Source organism: Trichosurus vulpecula, chromosome 5, assembly GCF_011100635.1.
Source record: "Trichosurus vulpecula isolate mTriVul1 chromosome 5, mTriVul1.pri, whole genome shotgun sequence".
Lineage (NCBI taxonomy): Eukaryota > Metazoa > Chordata > Mammalia > Diprotodontia > Phalangeridae > Trichosurus > Trichosurus vulpecula.
In genome coordinates this window covers 304,351,606-304,367,924 of record NC_050577.1, presented here as the reverse complement: position 1 = coordinate 304,367,924, position 16,319 = coordinate 304,351,606, and the positions used below count along the sequence as shown (strand labels likewise).

The 16,319-nt window shown below is 47.3% G+C and overlaps 1 protein-coding gene across 3 annotated transcripts in view; it reads right to left on the bottom strand.

Moving 5' to 3' along the window:
• The window catches only part of BRD1 (bromodomain containing 1), a 69,787-nt gene that overhangs the window by 26,661 nt on the left and 26,807 nt on the right, over positions 1–16,319 (bottom strand). For all 3 annotated transcript variants that reach the window (XM_036760127.1, XM_036760128.1, XM_036760129.1), the window contains exons 4-7: positions 12,776–12,907; positions 12,450–12,578; positions 11,582–11,894; positions 6,209–6,469 (exon numbers count right to left, since the gene is read on the bottom strand). In XM_036760127.1, coding sequence (XP_036616022.1) covers positions 6,209–6,469; positions 11,582–11,894; positions 12,450–12,578; positions 12,776–12,907 — 835 coding nt within the window. The remainder of the gene's footprint in view (positions 1–6,208; positions 6,470–11,581; positions 11,895–12,449; positions 12,579–12,775; positions 12,908–16,319) is intronic.

Here is a 16,319-nt window from a genome sequence, read left to right as displayed (position 1 = left end):
AATGTGGAAACAAATTCGGAAAGTTCTTATCACCTACTTTTTCTGAATTGCTCATAAAACTGGTCAGGCTTTCACAACCCAAAATACCATCTACCTTCTGAAGACGCTATTTATGTTGGGATTTATTTGGGGAGGGAAAAGAGAATTCTGATCATCATTATTCAAAACAGAAAAGGATTTGTCTAAAATCGTGGAAAAGGCAGGCCAGGGAATAAGCCCTTCTACGGCACTCACTCTGCGCCCTGCCAAGCACAAACACTTTTATACAAGTATTACCCTGCTTGATCCTCACAACCCCGGGAGGTAGGTGCGGTTACTATTCCCCATTTTACAGATGAGGAAACTGAGGCAAGCACACATCTGAAACAGGGTTTGAACTTAGGTCTTCCAGACTCCTGGCCAAGCCCTCTCTGCACTGTACCACTTCAACGCCTCTGGCTCTGAGATTGTCTCAGGCTGTGTCTCTGAATTTTAAAAATTTTAAAAATTCTCAAGACATTCATATTACTGAGACACATTAAAAATTTATCTTAAGTTCTTACAAACTAGTTATAAACCAACTCATTTCCAATGCTAAACGTGAAAAAGAAAGACTTTTTCAGAGCAAAAACTCTAAAAGCAAAGCAGGAAGAGCCTCCTCTGAGTCACAAAAAAAGGCCACTGACAGCAAAGCAGTTGGTTCACTTATAGAGGTCCTGGCTCTTTTGAGAGAATGGAGACATTTTCTAGCATCCTGATGAAAAATCTGCATGTTGTTATAATGCCCCTGGGGAGAGAGGTATTGGAAGAGTTTGTAAATATTGCCTCAATCACTTAAAATAAAGTAGGACTAACTAAAAAGAAAAAAAAAAGAGCCTTTCCCACAGCCTTACACTGAGAGCTCTCGCCCTCGGGCCAGACTCAAAGGCTGATGGCAAACACCTCAGGGGCCTGACACCCTGCCAGGTCCTCTTGGTCCTCCCTCCAGAGGGCCAGCAGCAGGCTGGCCTTCTGCTTCTGTGTTCCATGGCAGAATAACCTAGGCCTCTACACCCATTACCTGCAGAAGGGCTCTCCTCAAACTGCATCAGTTGTCTTTATTGATAATGACCTATTAATTGTTCCATTTTAATTTATCTTCAGGTCCCAATTCCCCTTCTCCCACCCATTGAGAAGGCAAGAGAAACAAAAACCCGCTACAATCTAGACACGCAAAGCCATTTCCCACATTCGCCAGGTTAGGAGTCAAACAAACCAAAAACAGCAGCTTGTAAACTGATGTCTATGGGGTGATACTGATGCCCAGGAAGCGAAGACCAACAGTACATACTGGCTTCTAAGGAAAAAAAGGTCAGTGACTTTTTGGGTGACTTTATATCCTCCAAAAAACAAATATAGTAAAAAAAAAAAAAATCACTTTTCTCAAAGTTGGATTCTTTCCAAATATCCAAATATTAGTCACATGTCCTGGGATTCATCAAAATAGATGATTTTTTAAAAGTTAAAAGGGACATAACAAACTAGTCCACAGAACCACTTCCCAAAAAGGGAACAAGATGAAAAACTTACTACTTTTAATATGAAGAAAAACATCTCTAGAGAACAAAAAAAGCCATTCCCCCAGGCCAACCTGCCCTGGGCTCTTCATTCTCATCGCAGGATCTAAAGGTGGCATGATGGCCAGGCAGCCAGAGCATGGGGCTAAGGCCAAGGGAGGCTGGTGGCACAGGCCTGACCCACTCTAAGGCCCTGACTGCCCTGTCCTGTCCATGGTTCCTAAGGCACAGGCCTGACCCACTCTGGGTCCTACCTCCCCTGCCCTGTCCACCATGGGGAGGATTTCTAGAAAATGGACCATTCTTTCAGGCTATTCTAACGTCACTTGGCCGTCAGACAATCCCACCAACATTGGAGTTTTTACATGTTCCAGTGCACTGAATAAAAATAAACCATCATTCAGTGAAGCCAGCTTTCAAGGAAAGCCCAAAAACACAAGTGTGGCCAAGCCTCTGAAGGAAGCAGGGACCCTATGGCTGCGACTTTCATTTGTTTCCCATGCATTTGGCCACTGTATTGTGAGAGCTTTGTCATTCTACAGAGTTTATTTTATGTATTTACAAATAAGATTCTAAGAAGGGGGCCACAGACTGCCCCAAGAGACCACAGAGGTTCAGAAGGCCTGGTGTGAGGCTAAAGGCATAAAGGTCAGAGAAGATCCACAAAAGGAGAGGAAGAACGAAACAAGCTTTTATGAAGCACCTACTATGTGCCAGGCACTAAGTGCTTTACAAACATTACCTCACTTGATCCTCTCACAACCCTGGGAGGGAGGTGTTATTATTATCTCAGCTTTATAGTTGAGGAAACTGAGGCAAACAACGGTGAAAGCCCCTGCCCAGGGTCCCACAACTAAAGAATCTGAAGTCCGAGCTGAACTCAAGTCTTAGGACGCTAGGCCGGACCTGCGCCACCCAGTGGCCTTGAGGGGAGGCACCGATGGACAGGCCACTCAGAGGGGCAGCTCTACTTTCCACAGCTCTCAGGGAAAGCTTGAGGAAACGCTACATCCTTTGATGATGGCCTGTTGAGCGGCACCTCTTCGGCCGGTCCAGACCCAACACACACGGTCTTCGCTACCCATCCCTCGGGGGCCACCCTGCTCCGGCTAATGACTTTGGAGAAGAGCTGCAGAATCAGCAGAACAGAGGCCATACTCTCCCGGAATCTGAGGATCTTTCTTATTACCCAGTTAGGAGGTTGTCAAGAACCCCTAGCAAGTTGTTTAGACTTGAAAGTGAATTACAGTATATATTTATTACTGTCATTAAGTTTACAAAGGGCACTGAGATTCTAGCCTTGAAAACCCTCTCTCCAACAAAATGGGGATTTTTTTCTAAACCTTCACCAGCGACTGTCCCTTTCAAAGAACCTCAAAAGCAAGTTCCACCAAAATGATTAGTCTTTCAACAGGGCCTCCTACCTCTTCCACTAAATTCAGACAAGGGTTTCTTCAAGAAAATATCACCCTATGAAGAGCCGTTAACCTCTTCTCTCTCCTTTAGTTCAGTGTGTCTCTCTGTCAATTTCTCAAGTGGGTAAGAGAGACAAGAAAGCCCAGCATGACCCACGGAGGCCACTCTGATCATAAAGCCCAAACCAAAGAGGGAGGCCAGGCCGTAGCCAGCCCTGAGAAGCTGCTGCCCACGGGGATCCAGGAGTCAAAATGAGGAGGAAAGGGTTAACACTGCAGCTCTCTCTGGCAGCAAACTCCCAGCAGGCCAGTGAGGTGCATGGGAGGTCAAGACTACTCAGCACTGGACGAGAACTAACATTGTCACAAGTGACGAACAGGTTTGGCACATGGTAGGTGCTTAATAAATGCTGACTGATTCACTGGGGGGATGGAGATGGGAGGCAGAAGCAGGGCTGGAGAAGCTAATTTCTAAAGGAAGAATCTGTTTTTTCTAACTGTCAATGATTAACTGATATGATTAAGAAATTCTCAGTCTCCACTTTTCTAGAGCCCAAAAATGAGTCAGAAACTAGCCTGAGTTGCAGACAAAGTTAAACAAGGGAGCCCAGAGCAAGCCCTCGGAAAGGCTCTAGGGCCTTTGTCATGGGCTGAAGGCCTGGGTGTCCTGCAGCTCTTCCAGGGCGGGGCTGGTCAGTCCATGCTCCTTCAGAGAGTGCACAAACACCACCACAGGAATACCGTAGGAACCCACATGTGATGGGTACCACAACCAAGCACCCTGAGGCCCTCCCCCAACTCTGAGGTGTTTGAAGGAATCAAAAAGCCCAGGCATGACCAAGGGCTCCCATTAACACAGGGCCCTGGCCCTGCTCTTCCTCACAAAACCTCCTCCTGAGAAATGCAGAGCAACTGTTCCCAGGCCTGCTGAACCTGTACTCCCAGGTCATGGCAGGTACGCCAATGGCCATCGAGGCTGAATGGTGGACCAGGGCTCTAACGACCCAGTGTGTCCCGCCCTCTCCCCCACCCCTTAGGTATAGAAGCTAAGGTCAATTGGGGGGGGGGGGAGCGGGGTGGAGCCCTGCATGGAACAGCTTATGTTTTCTGTGTGTGCTAATTTGTTCTACTGTGCCTTTTTCTCTTCTTGCTCTTTTAAAAAACCTTTCTTTCAGGGTCTAGGTTTTCTGGTTATATCAATGAGGAGAGAGAAAGTGTGGGAGAGAGGGAGAATGTGGGCCTGGAAAAAAAGAAATGAATTTTTACAACCTCTTTGTTGTAAGGGCAGGATCTCCAGGAGGAGGAGATGCAGGGACCCCCATGAAAATCGAGTGCTTAATAGGGCCCATGGAACAAAAAGAATGTGGGCTCAGATGCTGAGAAATCTCATCTTTGACATCAGCTTACAGCCCATCCCCAAAGGCTCTTTTACACTGAACAGACCATTAGTCAAGGACTAACCTTCCAAGCAGCAAAACAAAGGCAAAGGATGAAACCAATAAAAGATGAGCGAAAGGAAGACCCAAGCAGAAGGAGCATGAGACAAGAGCGGCCCCCGTGTCATCTTCTCAGGAAGAAAAGGCCAGCCAGGAGACAGGGAGAGAGGAGAGAGACCAGGCCTGGCCTCTCAAAGCCACGTTCAGGGACCTACAGGGAGGAACCATCGGACAGAACCTGCAAGTGACCTGAAGCTGGGCCAAGCAGAAAGTGGGCTCAGCATTCTGGGAACACCTCGCAGCATGGTCATTCTACAAGCTTTTCTTCAGGGCATAAATCTGTCTCTCACCTTGAAATGCTATGTCTGGACCACTCCAAAAATGGGCGACTGGGGAGCCAGAGGATGAGTATCAACAATGTGACATATGCTCTCTTTTTTGGGGAAGAACCACAGGAAAGCCAGACTAAAGGCACGGAACAGCAAATGGCTGTTTGGGGGCCTTTTCACCAGATTTTACAATCCTTTCTTTGACTTTCTTCCAAAAATAACTTTTTCCCTCCACACACGCACATGCAGATATATATGGCATACATGTGTACATATACATGGGTGCATGTGTGTTTATACATGCTATGTAGTGTACACAGAAATGCACCCCCTGCCTGTATGCATGCATACACACGTAGATATCACTTGTGCACAGTGCGCTTGTATGCATCTGGGACACTTTAGATCTCTGCATATACACAGATGTGCGCGTGTGCATGTGCACATACGCGCTCCTTGTGCATGTGTGATACATACGTGCCTCTGCATGTATGTCTGCATGCACATGCAAGTGTACACGTGCAGCCTCTGTACACATGTGTATACATGCCTAGGCACATGCGTGTATACAAGCTGAAGAATGCAGAATCCTCTCAAGGAGGCTGACTGCACAAAGAGCACAGAGAGGCCACTCTCCTTCCCACCAAGCACCTCCCTCTCATGGTCCAGCAGCCCCAACTGTCTCTGCCCTTGCCCTCCTGACTTTAACTACATGTAGGCTCCACATCCATATGAGACCAGTCAATGCAGAGAAACTGAGGCTTCACCTGTTCCTCCTTCAGTGGCTCAGGGAGAAGCAGTTTCATGACACTACTCATGTAGCAACCCCAGCTAAAACTCTGCACGTAACATGGACCCTGCAATGACCATGCCGGTTTTACCAACCCCAACACCAGAATCTTCCAGATGAAGCCCTAAGAGAATCGGCCCTATACAATCTTTTTCTGCTGTTCAATTCTGTTCAAATTTTTCTACAGTCCCTTGCCTAAGATAAGAAATTCTGAAAAACTGGCAGTTCCCACATACACACTGACACAAACATAAAAAACAGGAAAGGGAGAAAGGAAAGCAGGGGGGAAAGCAGAGAAAGCCAAGCCTGCACAGGGACAAGGAAGGAAAAACGTCTTCTCGGCACCTTCCCCCACTCCTGCGCTTCTACCTCATTAAACGTTTGTGGAACATTCTACCCTGGGTTTTTAGGCTTCTTAAGACTGTAACCAATTTTTTTTAATCAGTGATTTCTATGTATATTTTGTGAACAAATAATTTTAAAAGAGACCAAGTACAGCATATGCACAAACTTAATTTTTAAAAGCAAAGATGTCTTGGCAGGAAGCCTGTGGATCAGAATTCTAGTTCTGAGAAGATTTCTGACAAAACGTCCCAACAATTGATCATGAAGCTATGGGCCCCCATTCCAGTCCCGTACACCCAGTGGGTAACAAGCCCCCCACCAGCCACCAGAAAGCCCAGGCCAGAGGGGCCCTCCTTACCTTCCTCATCTGCTTCCTGTTCTAATGGCGCCCCTTCCTCTTCAAAGCTCCCAATACCTGACTCCAGTGGAGGGGGTTGGCTGTTGGGCTGACTTAGCTTGTTTCGAATAACAGCAATTTCTTTTTTTAATAACTTTGCTCGTTTACTTCTTGACCCACTGGATTTCATTGAGCACGTCAGATCCAGTTTGTCCAACAATTCTTTGAGCTGTTCTTCCAAGGACATGTGTGCTCGGTTAGCAGGATTTAGTAACCGATCCACTGAAGTCAAAAACAGAGAGGTAAAGGATTTCATTAACAACTCGTCGGCATAACAGAATTGTAAATGAGCATGAGAAATAACCGCCCTGAATGTTTTCCTAAGCCCGTTTTCATGCCAAAGTAGTTCCAACACTCGAGAGGAGGAAACGGTCAACAAATCTGCGGCTCACTAAGGTGATGAACAGGAGAGAAACCATGTTTCCAAAGTTGATGCATGTAAATGTATCGACCACTTGGGCAGCTATATCATAACATAAAGACACATCTTGTACGCATGTGTACCCACACACCCACACGCAGGCACGACGGAAGTCAGGATGTCCGGCACACAAGCCAAGAAAGATAAAATAGAACTGGTTTAAAATTTAAACCCAGCTCTACTTGCCTCTTCCTCTGACTTGGGAAGACCATCAGATAAAGATCTAGAATGTGTTACAGGCCATGGGCACAGCCCCAAGTGAAGCTGCCAGCACAGAGATGTCTACACATAAGGTCCTAATCTATAAATCAAGTGTGATAAATCACTATTTGTTAGTTAATATTCCAGGCCTAAACATGTGATTCTCCAAGGCAGCCAACTGCCTCCCACATGTATTCTGGGAGCACAATTCAAGCATACGGTTTTATCATACACTTGGGAACTACATTTCTAAACAACAACAACAACAAAAAATCAATGCTGAGAAGGGAATAATCATGATACAAAATCAGTAAATTGGCCAAAAGTTGTTCTGTCATCACAGTGAATAAAAACAAAACAAAACCCCAAGCCCTCTACTCAAGTCAAGAAAACAAAGGCCATTAGCCTTCCTCCCCGTGAGCACCAAACAATGAATCTAAGGCCCACTCTTCAGCCACGGCAGCTGCACCAGTCCCTACAGACTCAGGTCACAGAGCTGGATAAACAGCACAGCCCCATCGAGGAGGCACAGCTCGCGGACAACTGTGACAGCATAAAACATTTGTCATCTCAAGCTCCAAAGAGGGGCCCTCCAGACTGTCGGTGTAACATATCAGCATACACGCACGTGCATACACACGTACACACACATGCCTCCTTGCAGTGAAGACATGGGGAAGTCAAGTGCCCCCAAGGGAGGATCTGGCTGTACCAGGAGGGTGGCAGGGAGAGACTCCATTCAAACAGAGCAGGACAAGAGAGCAGAGGGCCAGGCTGAGACTTGCTTCCAGCCCTTCAATCTCACACACATACACACACACACACGAACACACGCACACACGCATGGAGACACACACATGCATGAGCACACATATACACAGATGCAGACGCACACACATGCACACATGCTGCTTTTCTGACTTAGAGGGAACACAGCATTATATTAACTCAACTGACAGTCCATTTTTGAGGAGAATTTTTTTCTCTTCAGTCTTTCTTAATCTCTAGCTAAACACAGGGTATTTAGAAATTTGTTCTGGAGGCTAAAAAGCCATTTTGGGCCTTGCTTATCAAAAATCTCTCCATACTGTTTTCTGAGAGGCATGGGAAAAAATCACCTAAGATGCCCTTAATAGCCTTCCCTGTTCTGCACCTCTTTTCCTTTGGCCCAAATAAAGTCCTAGACTTGGCTATGTCAACTACGTGGCTCTCCCAGGGACTAAAACCTAATCTAAGGAAGGCCAAGAGTCTTTCTGCAATAGGTGCCTCTGGACCTGCAGGTCCCTCAACAGTGGCTGGTATCCTGAACTTGTCCAATATTTTGTATTTGTTGAAAAAAAGAAAAGTATGCTATTGATAAAATGAAGAAACCACAATCTAACTGTAGGCTGGCTGAATACTGAGTAACCTGGAAACACAGCCTTGAGTGGCCAAGAAAACCCGCCAGCCAAGTAGCAGGCGGGGCACCAGCAAGGAGCTGGGATGCAAAGCGAGAAGCCACCCTGGTGGTGGTCAGGGAACAGACATGTGGAGCAATCCAATTTCAGATTCTAACCCTGACATCAGTTTTCACAATGCTCCCAATCTAACAGGGATGGCCTGCCATGAAACCAGAGAATCCAGGCCTCCTGACCTCAGTATCTCTGAGTGGGACCCTTGGGCACTAAGAGCTTGGCCCAACCCAGGGAGAAGGCACATCACCCATCGAGGCCTCGGCTGACAAGGTGAAGGCAAAGCATACCTACAAGCTTTCCCTGCACCTCAGCTCAGTGGCTCCAGATGACTAGGTCATTTTCAAACCACCTGTTTTTCCAGGGTAAAGACAAGTGACATTCTCTTCCATGCAGTATAGCTATCCCAGCAATTGGGGCGGGGGGGTGGGGGTGGGGGCCGCAGCGGCAACTGCCACAGCCCCCAGGGCAGATATCATCTCTGGACCAGCATCTCCTTATTCGTGATAGGGCCTCAACTGTTTGGGGCAGCCACCTCCCCCCAAATCCCAAGATCTCTTTCTGAGCAACAACAGACTAACCAGCCCACCCAGCCCCTGACCTCTTCAAGGGTAAGATGTCACCTCCCTGTTGTTCAGCCCAACATTCCATGCTCTCAAAATCATTCTGGGGGTCTATGTCGTGGGCCAGGTCGCCTGTGCCTTCCCCTTCAGGACTGTGCTGTGGGAGCTGCTAGCTCCTTTCCTCCAGTCCACCCTACACCTCTCATCTTCTCCTTTGGGCCGGCACAACAGACTGCATCAGAGTCCGGCCAGGCTGGGAGGAGGAATTTGCCATCACTGTTGGCATTGTGACCACTCTCTAGTGCCTCACGAAGGCCCTCATAACCAAGCTTTCCTGACCGTTCGCAGCAGCTGACACCAGTGAGTTTACCAGCCCAGACCCTTCATTTTGCTTTGCTTTCTTCCAATCTTCTGAGCTGGCACCTCTCCACTTCCCAGCCTTTCAGCACACCCACCAGTACCCTGGAATATGGCTGATCCGGCCCAGACCTCGGGCCATGAGGCAGGAAGACCTGAGCTCCAACGGGGCCGTGACTCTGGGCAAGTCACTTCACCTCTGCCTACCTCAGTTTCCACATCTGTGAAACGGGAGTCACAGCCCCTCCCTCCCAGGGCTGTTGGGAGGGTCCAATGAGATTCTCACTGGGAAGTGCCAAGCCCTAGGCCTGGCCCACAGCAGGGCTCAGTAACTGGCAGCTGCTGTGGTTATCGTCAGCATTATCAACCCCGCTCTCCTTGGCAGAGAGATGAGGAGCCCGAGCACGGCCTTGGCAGATGGCCGGCCTCACTCCCAGCCCCTGCTCCCACAGGGGTGTCAACCAACTGCCCTGGGGATCCTTGCTGGGCTCTAAACCCTTCCCCTCGTGGCTCTGTCAGAACTGGCTTCCCACAATGTCTTCAAGAGCACAGCCAGCCCTCCTGAACCCACTGCCCCCATCAAAGTTCCAGGCCCAGGCTCTGACCGCCCCTCTTCCTCTGCACCCAAGGAAAACTGCTTTCCCCAAAGCTAGGGAGCATACCAGGTTCTGCCCAGATGCCCTCTCCTTTATCTCCAAGGCTAAGAAGACCTGGTCACAACCCCACCCCCCACAAATTTCACTGCATTATTTCTAACCCAAGGAGCCAGAATTAGAGGCAGAAGGACCTGGATTCTAAATCTTCCTCTGTCACCAACTACTGCCCAGGTGACCCTGGGCAGGCTATTGTACCTCGATGGGACTCAATTTCCTTAACTGTCAAACAAGAGAGTTGAGGTATAAATCAACAGCCTTGTAGAATCTGTCACTCTTCTGCTCACGTCTGGCAGCCAGGTGGAGAGGTCTGACAGGAACCCCGCCACCGCTCCTTGCTGGGCGTGAGGGCTGGCGTGCCCCCTCCTTTGTTGGCTCTTCCTGTCCAGGTGCTACGTGGCATGGACTGATGGCCACACTGCTTCCTCTCCCACCTCCTGCCTCCTGGCTCCTAGATTTCCTCACAGGAATATATACCTTTGGGAAGGTGTAAATTGCAGTCCTCAGTCCCCTAACCCTGCTGTGACAGCCCAGAGCTCTTGTCCTTGTTACCCATAGCCTGAGTCAGGACAGCCAAGGACAGGAGTTTTCTTGCTGATTGCTTTCCCTGATTTTTTGTTCCTGTACATTTGGGGCTTTCTACAGTTCTTCTTACACTGTAGATTCTCCAGCTTAGCAAATACCCACAGTGAGTATTCTCCCGTCCATTCCTTTTCACTGAAATGTCTCCAATTTCATAGTGCCATATGTCAAAGACCGGTTTTGACTAAGACAACTCTGCCTGATCCCCTCGGTCAGATAAATCAAAGCCCCTACTCTTCCTCAGAAACTCTTAACTGTTTTGAGTTTGCTCAAATGACATGAGGAACTTGACTTCATGCACCCTAAAGTAACAGACTCCCAAGTCAGCCACAGCCTGAACACAAGAGCCAAACAATTAGACATGCCAGGGGGCTAAAAGAAACTCTCAAATAAAATGGACTATAGCTTTAAAAATTTAAGGGGAAAAAACCCCACAGACTAAAAAGTATCTCATAGCCAGAAAACAGATTGTTTTGAATCCTAAAACTCAAAGTTCTCTAAGTCCCCAGGGGTCCCTTAGCCCAAGCCACACTTGACTGGGAATACCATTCCAACAGTGCCAGGTGGTTGTTGGGTCTGCTTCAAAGCCTCCAACTACCAAAAACCACAGCTTTACAAGACAGCCGGTTGCATTTTAGGGGAAATGAACTCAAACCCTACCACTCTGAAACTTCCCTATGCAACTCCTCATTGTACCCCCTTGGCAGAGCCCACCAAGCCCTACCCACATTCCCAGGACAGCCTTTGAAACACCCACCAAGCATCCGCTCTTTCCCTCCTGTTCCTTTCATTAATCTTGAAACAGCATGCCCTCCACTCACCCAATCATCCAAAGCATTTTCCACTGAACACCCCCTTGTCAAAATCCTTTCCAAAGTGGAGCAGCCAACGTTGTCCACAAGACCCCAGGGATGGCCCGATCTGGAGGACAACAGGGCCAGCCCTCCATCATTCAGGACCCAAGGCACAGACTGTTAATGGGGCTTCTGGGCTTAGATCACAGCACCTGCTGCATCCACTAAAGTGTCAGGCCCTTGCCACTCTGCCTAACAATTCTACCCAGTTCACAAGCTTGAAAAACAGCGACCACTGACACAACATCTTACCATCTTCCCAAGAAAAGGGCCGAGGAGGCTCCAACTGTGGCCGTTCGGGTAAGTGCATTCCAGTTTCATGATCGAAACCAACCCCTTCAGCGTCCCGCCGGGTCTGCCTCAGGACAAGCCCCCCCTGGTCTCTGAGCCGTACGGCTGCTCTATAAAATATGGTATCCTTGGCGTTGTACTTCATACAATTATCTATAATGAGATGAAAATCTTCTTCAAACTCATTGAGGTCTCTGTAACCTTGAGCATCTAACCGTTTCCTCATTGTAGCAAAGTCCATGGGATGTTTAATGTGATCCAAATAATCTGGAACCTGAGATTTGAGATTAAAAAAAACAAAAACAAAAACAAAAAACAAAAAAAGAAAATTATCTAAAACAAAAAAACAAGAAAACGAGGTACAGTTTTTCTACTTAACGAAGAATACACATTTAAACCTCAAATCTGCCATGAAATCAAGCATAAGAAAATAAAATGTAAAGCTAACTGTGTTGTCCGAGAGAGAGAAATCCAAAAACAAGGATTTTCTTTTAGGATATGCATTAACTTAAGGAACACTCTCAAACAAAGCTTGAATAAATATTAAAGATTTCAAAATAGCCAACTGAGAGAATCAAAGGGTGGAAACACCTGGCAAAGAGAACAAAAATACAAGCATACCATCTCCAGCAAAAACAAACCATGTCCTCACACTAGAAAACAAGCAGGTTATCAATTTGTACTTCTGAACATTCTGCCAGAAAGGACATGCAAATGAAATTTAAAATTAAGACTGAAACTGCATTAACAGCAATGCACTGAAATATAGATTGGCTAATGTAATGACAGGCAGATGGACCGTGGTCGGGACCAGCAGCCAAGCACACACCTCTTTCAGATTCACCGGCTGGGCAAAGATGCGTGCAGGGTCTTTCTCTTGCAACTGGTCCAGGACTGACCGTAGGAGAACCGTGAATGGCGTCAACTGTAACTCCAACGCAACTTGCTCTACCTTCACCTACACAGAGCAGAGGGTCAAGAACAGAGTCAGACACGCACAGCACTTAACTGGTGAGCCCATCCTCAGTATCTTAATGCAGAGGGTCTGGGATGTTGTCCCATAGATGGAAGATGACCAACAAAGCGCCACAAGAAAAGCCTGCAAGCCATCATTCTGGCTGTGGATTTCAGGGTTTCCAGGAAAACTCCCCTCACCTGTTCTCGCTTCAATTTTTCCCGTTTCCGGATAAGCTCAACCAGCAGCCGCGCTCTCTCCAAGTCATGCCGCAGCCTCTGCCAATATTTTAACTTCTCTTTCAGGGCTTGGATTTCTTCATCATCTTCTCTCTAGAGAAGCAAATGTAAAGTATTTGAACAACAACAAAAAAAAATAAACAACATAAAGAAGTCTATCCCCAAATGCTGCTAAAGAAATCCTCTGCTCCACTGCCTTGGCTGGCTGCTGACATGAAACAAGATACCCGCAATGGAATCTCGTGACCCTGTTCCATTGCTCAGTATTTCTCACAAGAACCCTCCCAGGTTTTGAAGAGTCGTCAACTGCACCTCTGGTGAACCAGTAAAGACTGGGCCAAGACTCCCCAATCTCAGCCAGGGTAGCGAATATACATGTGAGGTCACACACAATGGCAGCTCCCATCTGGGACCTTCAGAATACCCTAAAACAAGACTGCTCTGCCAAAGCCTCCATGGGGTCCATCCAGGTCCTTCCTGGCCCAGCTCCTCTTTGCCTCCTGGCTGCCTGGACCAACATGACAATCCATGGGAGATGGGCAGGCAATGCTACTCTAGAAGCTAGCACTGCTGTGTCACAGAAAGGTTTTTCAATGTAGTTTCTGTCCCTGTTCCTCTTTCTTCCTCCTCCCTCCTCTCCTATGGGTGCTCAGAAAAGTGTCTATTTTGGAGGCTGCGATGCCTACCCAGATCCATCAGGGGGGTTTTATGTTCCAACTTTGTTACTCACTTAATTCCTTGATATTCACTGATGGCCATTTCTTGCTTTGCTCCCCTCTACACTCACCCACTCTCTCCCCTCCTGCCAAAAGTCGATGGTCATACCTTTCAAACACCACCCTGCCCCTAGCTCCTAACACCTGTTCACCAAAAAGCCAGTGCAGCTGAGTGCAGCAGGCCCCCCAAGGGCAAGCACAGTCCCTGGCAGCAGGTCTGGAAGCATGGGTACCACACTGGCTACAAACAGGTAAGTTTACTTGCTCTGTGATCCTTGTGAAGGCGCCAATATCTTCTGGAGCCCCAAACACCACCCACTTCCCCCAAGGTCCTAAGCAAGGTGCTCCATGCACCTCTGAGCACTACAGAAAGAGGAAAGACAAACAGGAAAGTACATCGGGGACCTCACTCTAAAAAACTCTAATGAAGCACACAAGGAAATGGGCAGGAAGTAAAACAAATATGCCAAGTCCCACACACAGAGACAAAGAAAGCACATTCTTACCCAAACATAAGACTGAGGCAATCACAAAAGAAAGAGAAAATAGACAACTCAGACTGCAATGAAACCGAAAAACTTCTGCCCAGACAGCATGAATGCACCTGGCTAAGAAGGGAGGTGGCAGCACATTCCTCTGACAAAGGGCTAGCATCCAAGATATGTTATCAATTAACACGTACACATACATGTATATGACCAATAGTCATTCCAGGATATGAACAAACAGTTCTCAAAAGAGCTGCCCAGAACTCACAGCCACATGGAAGAATGGTCCAAATCCCTAAACGTAAGAGAAACGCACGAGAAACGCACATCAAAAACATCCCGAAATTACAACTCACACCCTACAAACCAGCAAAAATGACCCAAAATGGCAACAGGCATGTAGGACAGTTGTGGAAGCACAGGTACACTAAGACACGTTGGTGGAGCTGTCAAATGGAACACCCATTTTGAAAAGCAATTTAGAATTATCCAAATAAATGACTAAAAATGCCCATAACCTTGGACTCCATTACTGGGTTTATATCCCAAGGAAGTCATCAATAAGGAAAAAAGTCTCCACATAGTCCAAAATGTTTATAGTAGCAATTTTTTTGTGATAGCAAAGAATTGGAAACAAAGCAGCTGCCCTTCAACTGTGGAAATGGCAAATCAAACCATAGTCCATGACTGTAATGAAACACAACTGCACTATGAGAAATGATGTGCGAGATGGAAATAGAGAAGCCTAGACATATCTCCACGAACTAATGCAGAGGGAGATGAGCAAAGCCCAGTGATGACAACCACATCAACAACAAGAACACCCACGGCTCAGAAATGAATGTAACAAGTGTCAAGGCCAAGCAGAAGAAGTTGAGAAGAGGTGCCCAGCCGGGGGGCGGGGGGGGTGGGGGGGGGCGTTACACAGAGCCCAGTTTTCTGGACTTTTGCAATGTAGCCATCACTGGCGCAGGTTGACTCTTCCTCTCCAAAATATAATGGCTCTCTAGGAGGGGGAGGGGTGTAAGGATACACGGGGTACTATAGTGATGTGAGAAACAGAAGACATTAATGAAAAACATTTTTAAAAGAGAAATAAGAAAGGGAAACAGAAAAGAAGAAAGAAAATCAATGCCAAAGAATCAGAACTTCAGAAGAAGACGCAAAATAAACCTAGCTTTTTTCATTTCAAAATGTTGGTTTTAGTTGGGTTTGTTTTTTAATTATGAATAGCATTTATACACAAAGAAAACCAGTCCTTACAACTCTGAGATGTGAGCATCCCAGTGAGGTGACCGGAACCTGCAGGCAGTTGGGAGCCGGTGGCCTGCAGGACACCAGACCCGCCATCTTGCACACGGGCTGTTGTGGATTCCTGATAAGGCTTCAAGTCTTTCTCCTGTCCTCCCAGATATTCTGATGCTTCACACTTCGTTTGAAGTAAGGAAGTTTCTGCCTGGGGCATGGGAATTTCAGTTTTGCTGAAATGAATTCTGACCATGGGCTAACGCCAATCTAAACCACTTTTCAAAATCTTATTTAAATTTCTTTTCAAATTTTTCTGTCCTGTGTTAAGGAATATGGGCTATTGAGGACAGCAAAGTTAGAAAGAGGACCATGAATCGGTATGGGCGTAAAGTGGCTGCCAAGAGCAACAAACACCCTTCCTAAAGGTGCTCAGCAGATTGCACCAGGGCAGCCAATGGGGATGGGGGGAGGTCAGGCACCAGGTTTCTCCTTCACACAGAGAAGAGCAGGGAGGGGGCTCAGCTGAGTTTCTAGCAGATCAAATAAACCACCAAGAGCCAAACACCAGCCACAGGCATGCCTGATGCCCAAGGAAGCCAAATGGGCCCCAAGAGAAAGTCAAGATCAATCAACAGAGGAAGAGCTCCAGATCACTGAGAAAGAGGCTAACCTACAGGAAACACACACTACTTTACTGATTCCTATCTGGCTCAACAGTTACAGTAATGAGATTTTTGAGTGTCCTCCCTCCCCCAGTAAAAGCAGTAGGAATTCACAGCTAAATGATATGGACTGAGTGGCAGTCCCACGGGCACCCCAAACAAAGCAGGTGCTCAGTTTGAGCAGTACTGTTCAGTCTCAAAGGGCATGGAACAGCAGCAGCACCAACAGTTCAATGGAAAGGGCAGGTCTGGGGGAGTTAGAGCCATCCCCCTCCAAGGGCTGACTCCAGACAAAGAAGCAGCATGCCTCCATCCTCCTCCCACCTTGGGGTCACACAATACTCTATCTACTGAAGCAGCAGTGGGTCCCAGGCCTTCATCAAAGCCATTT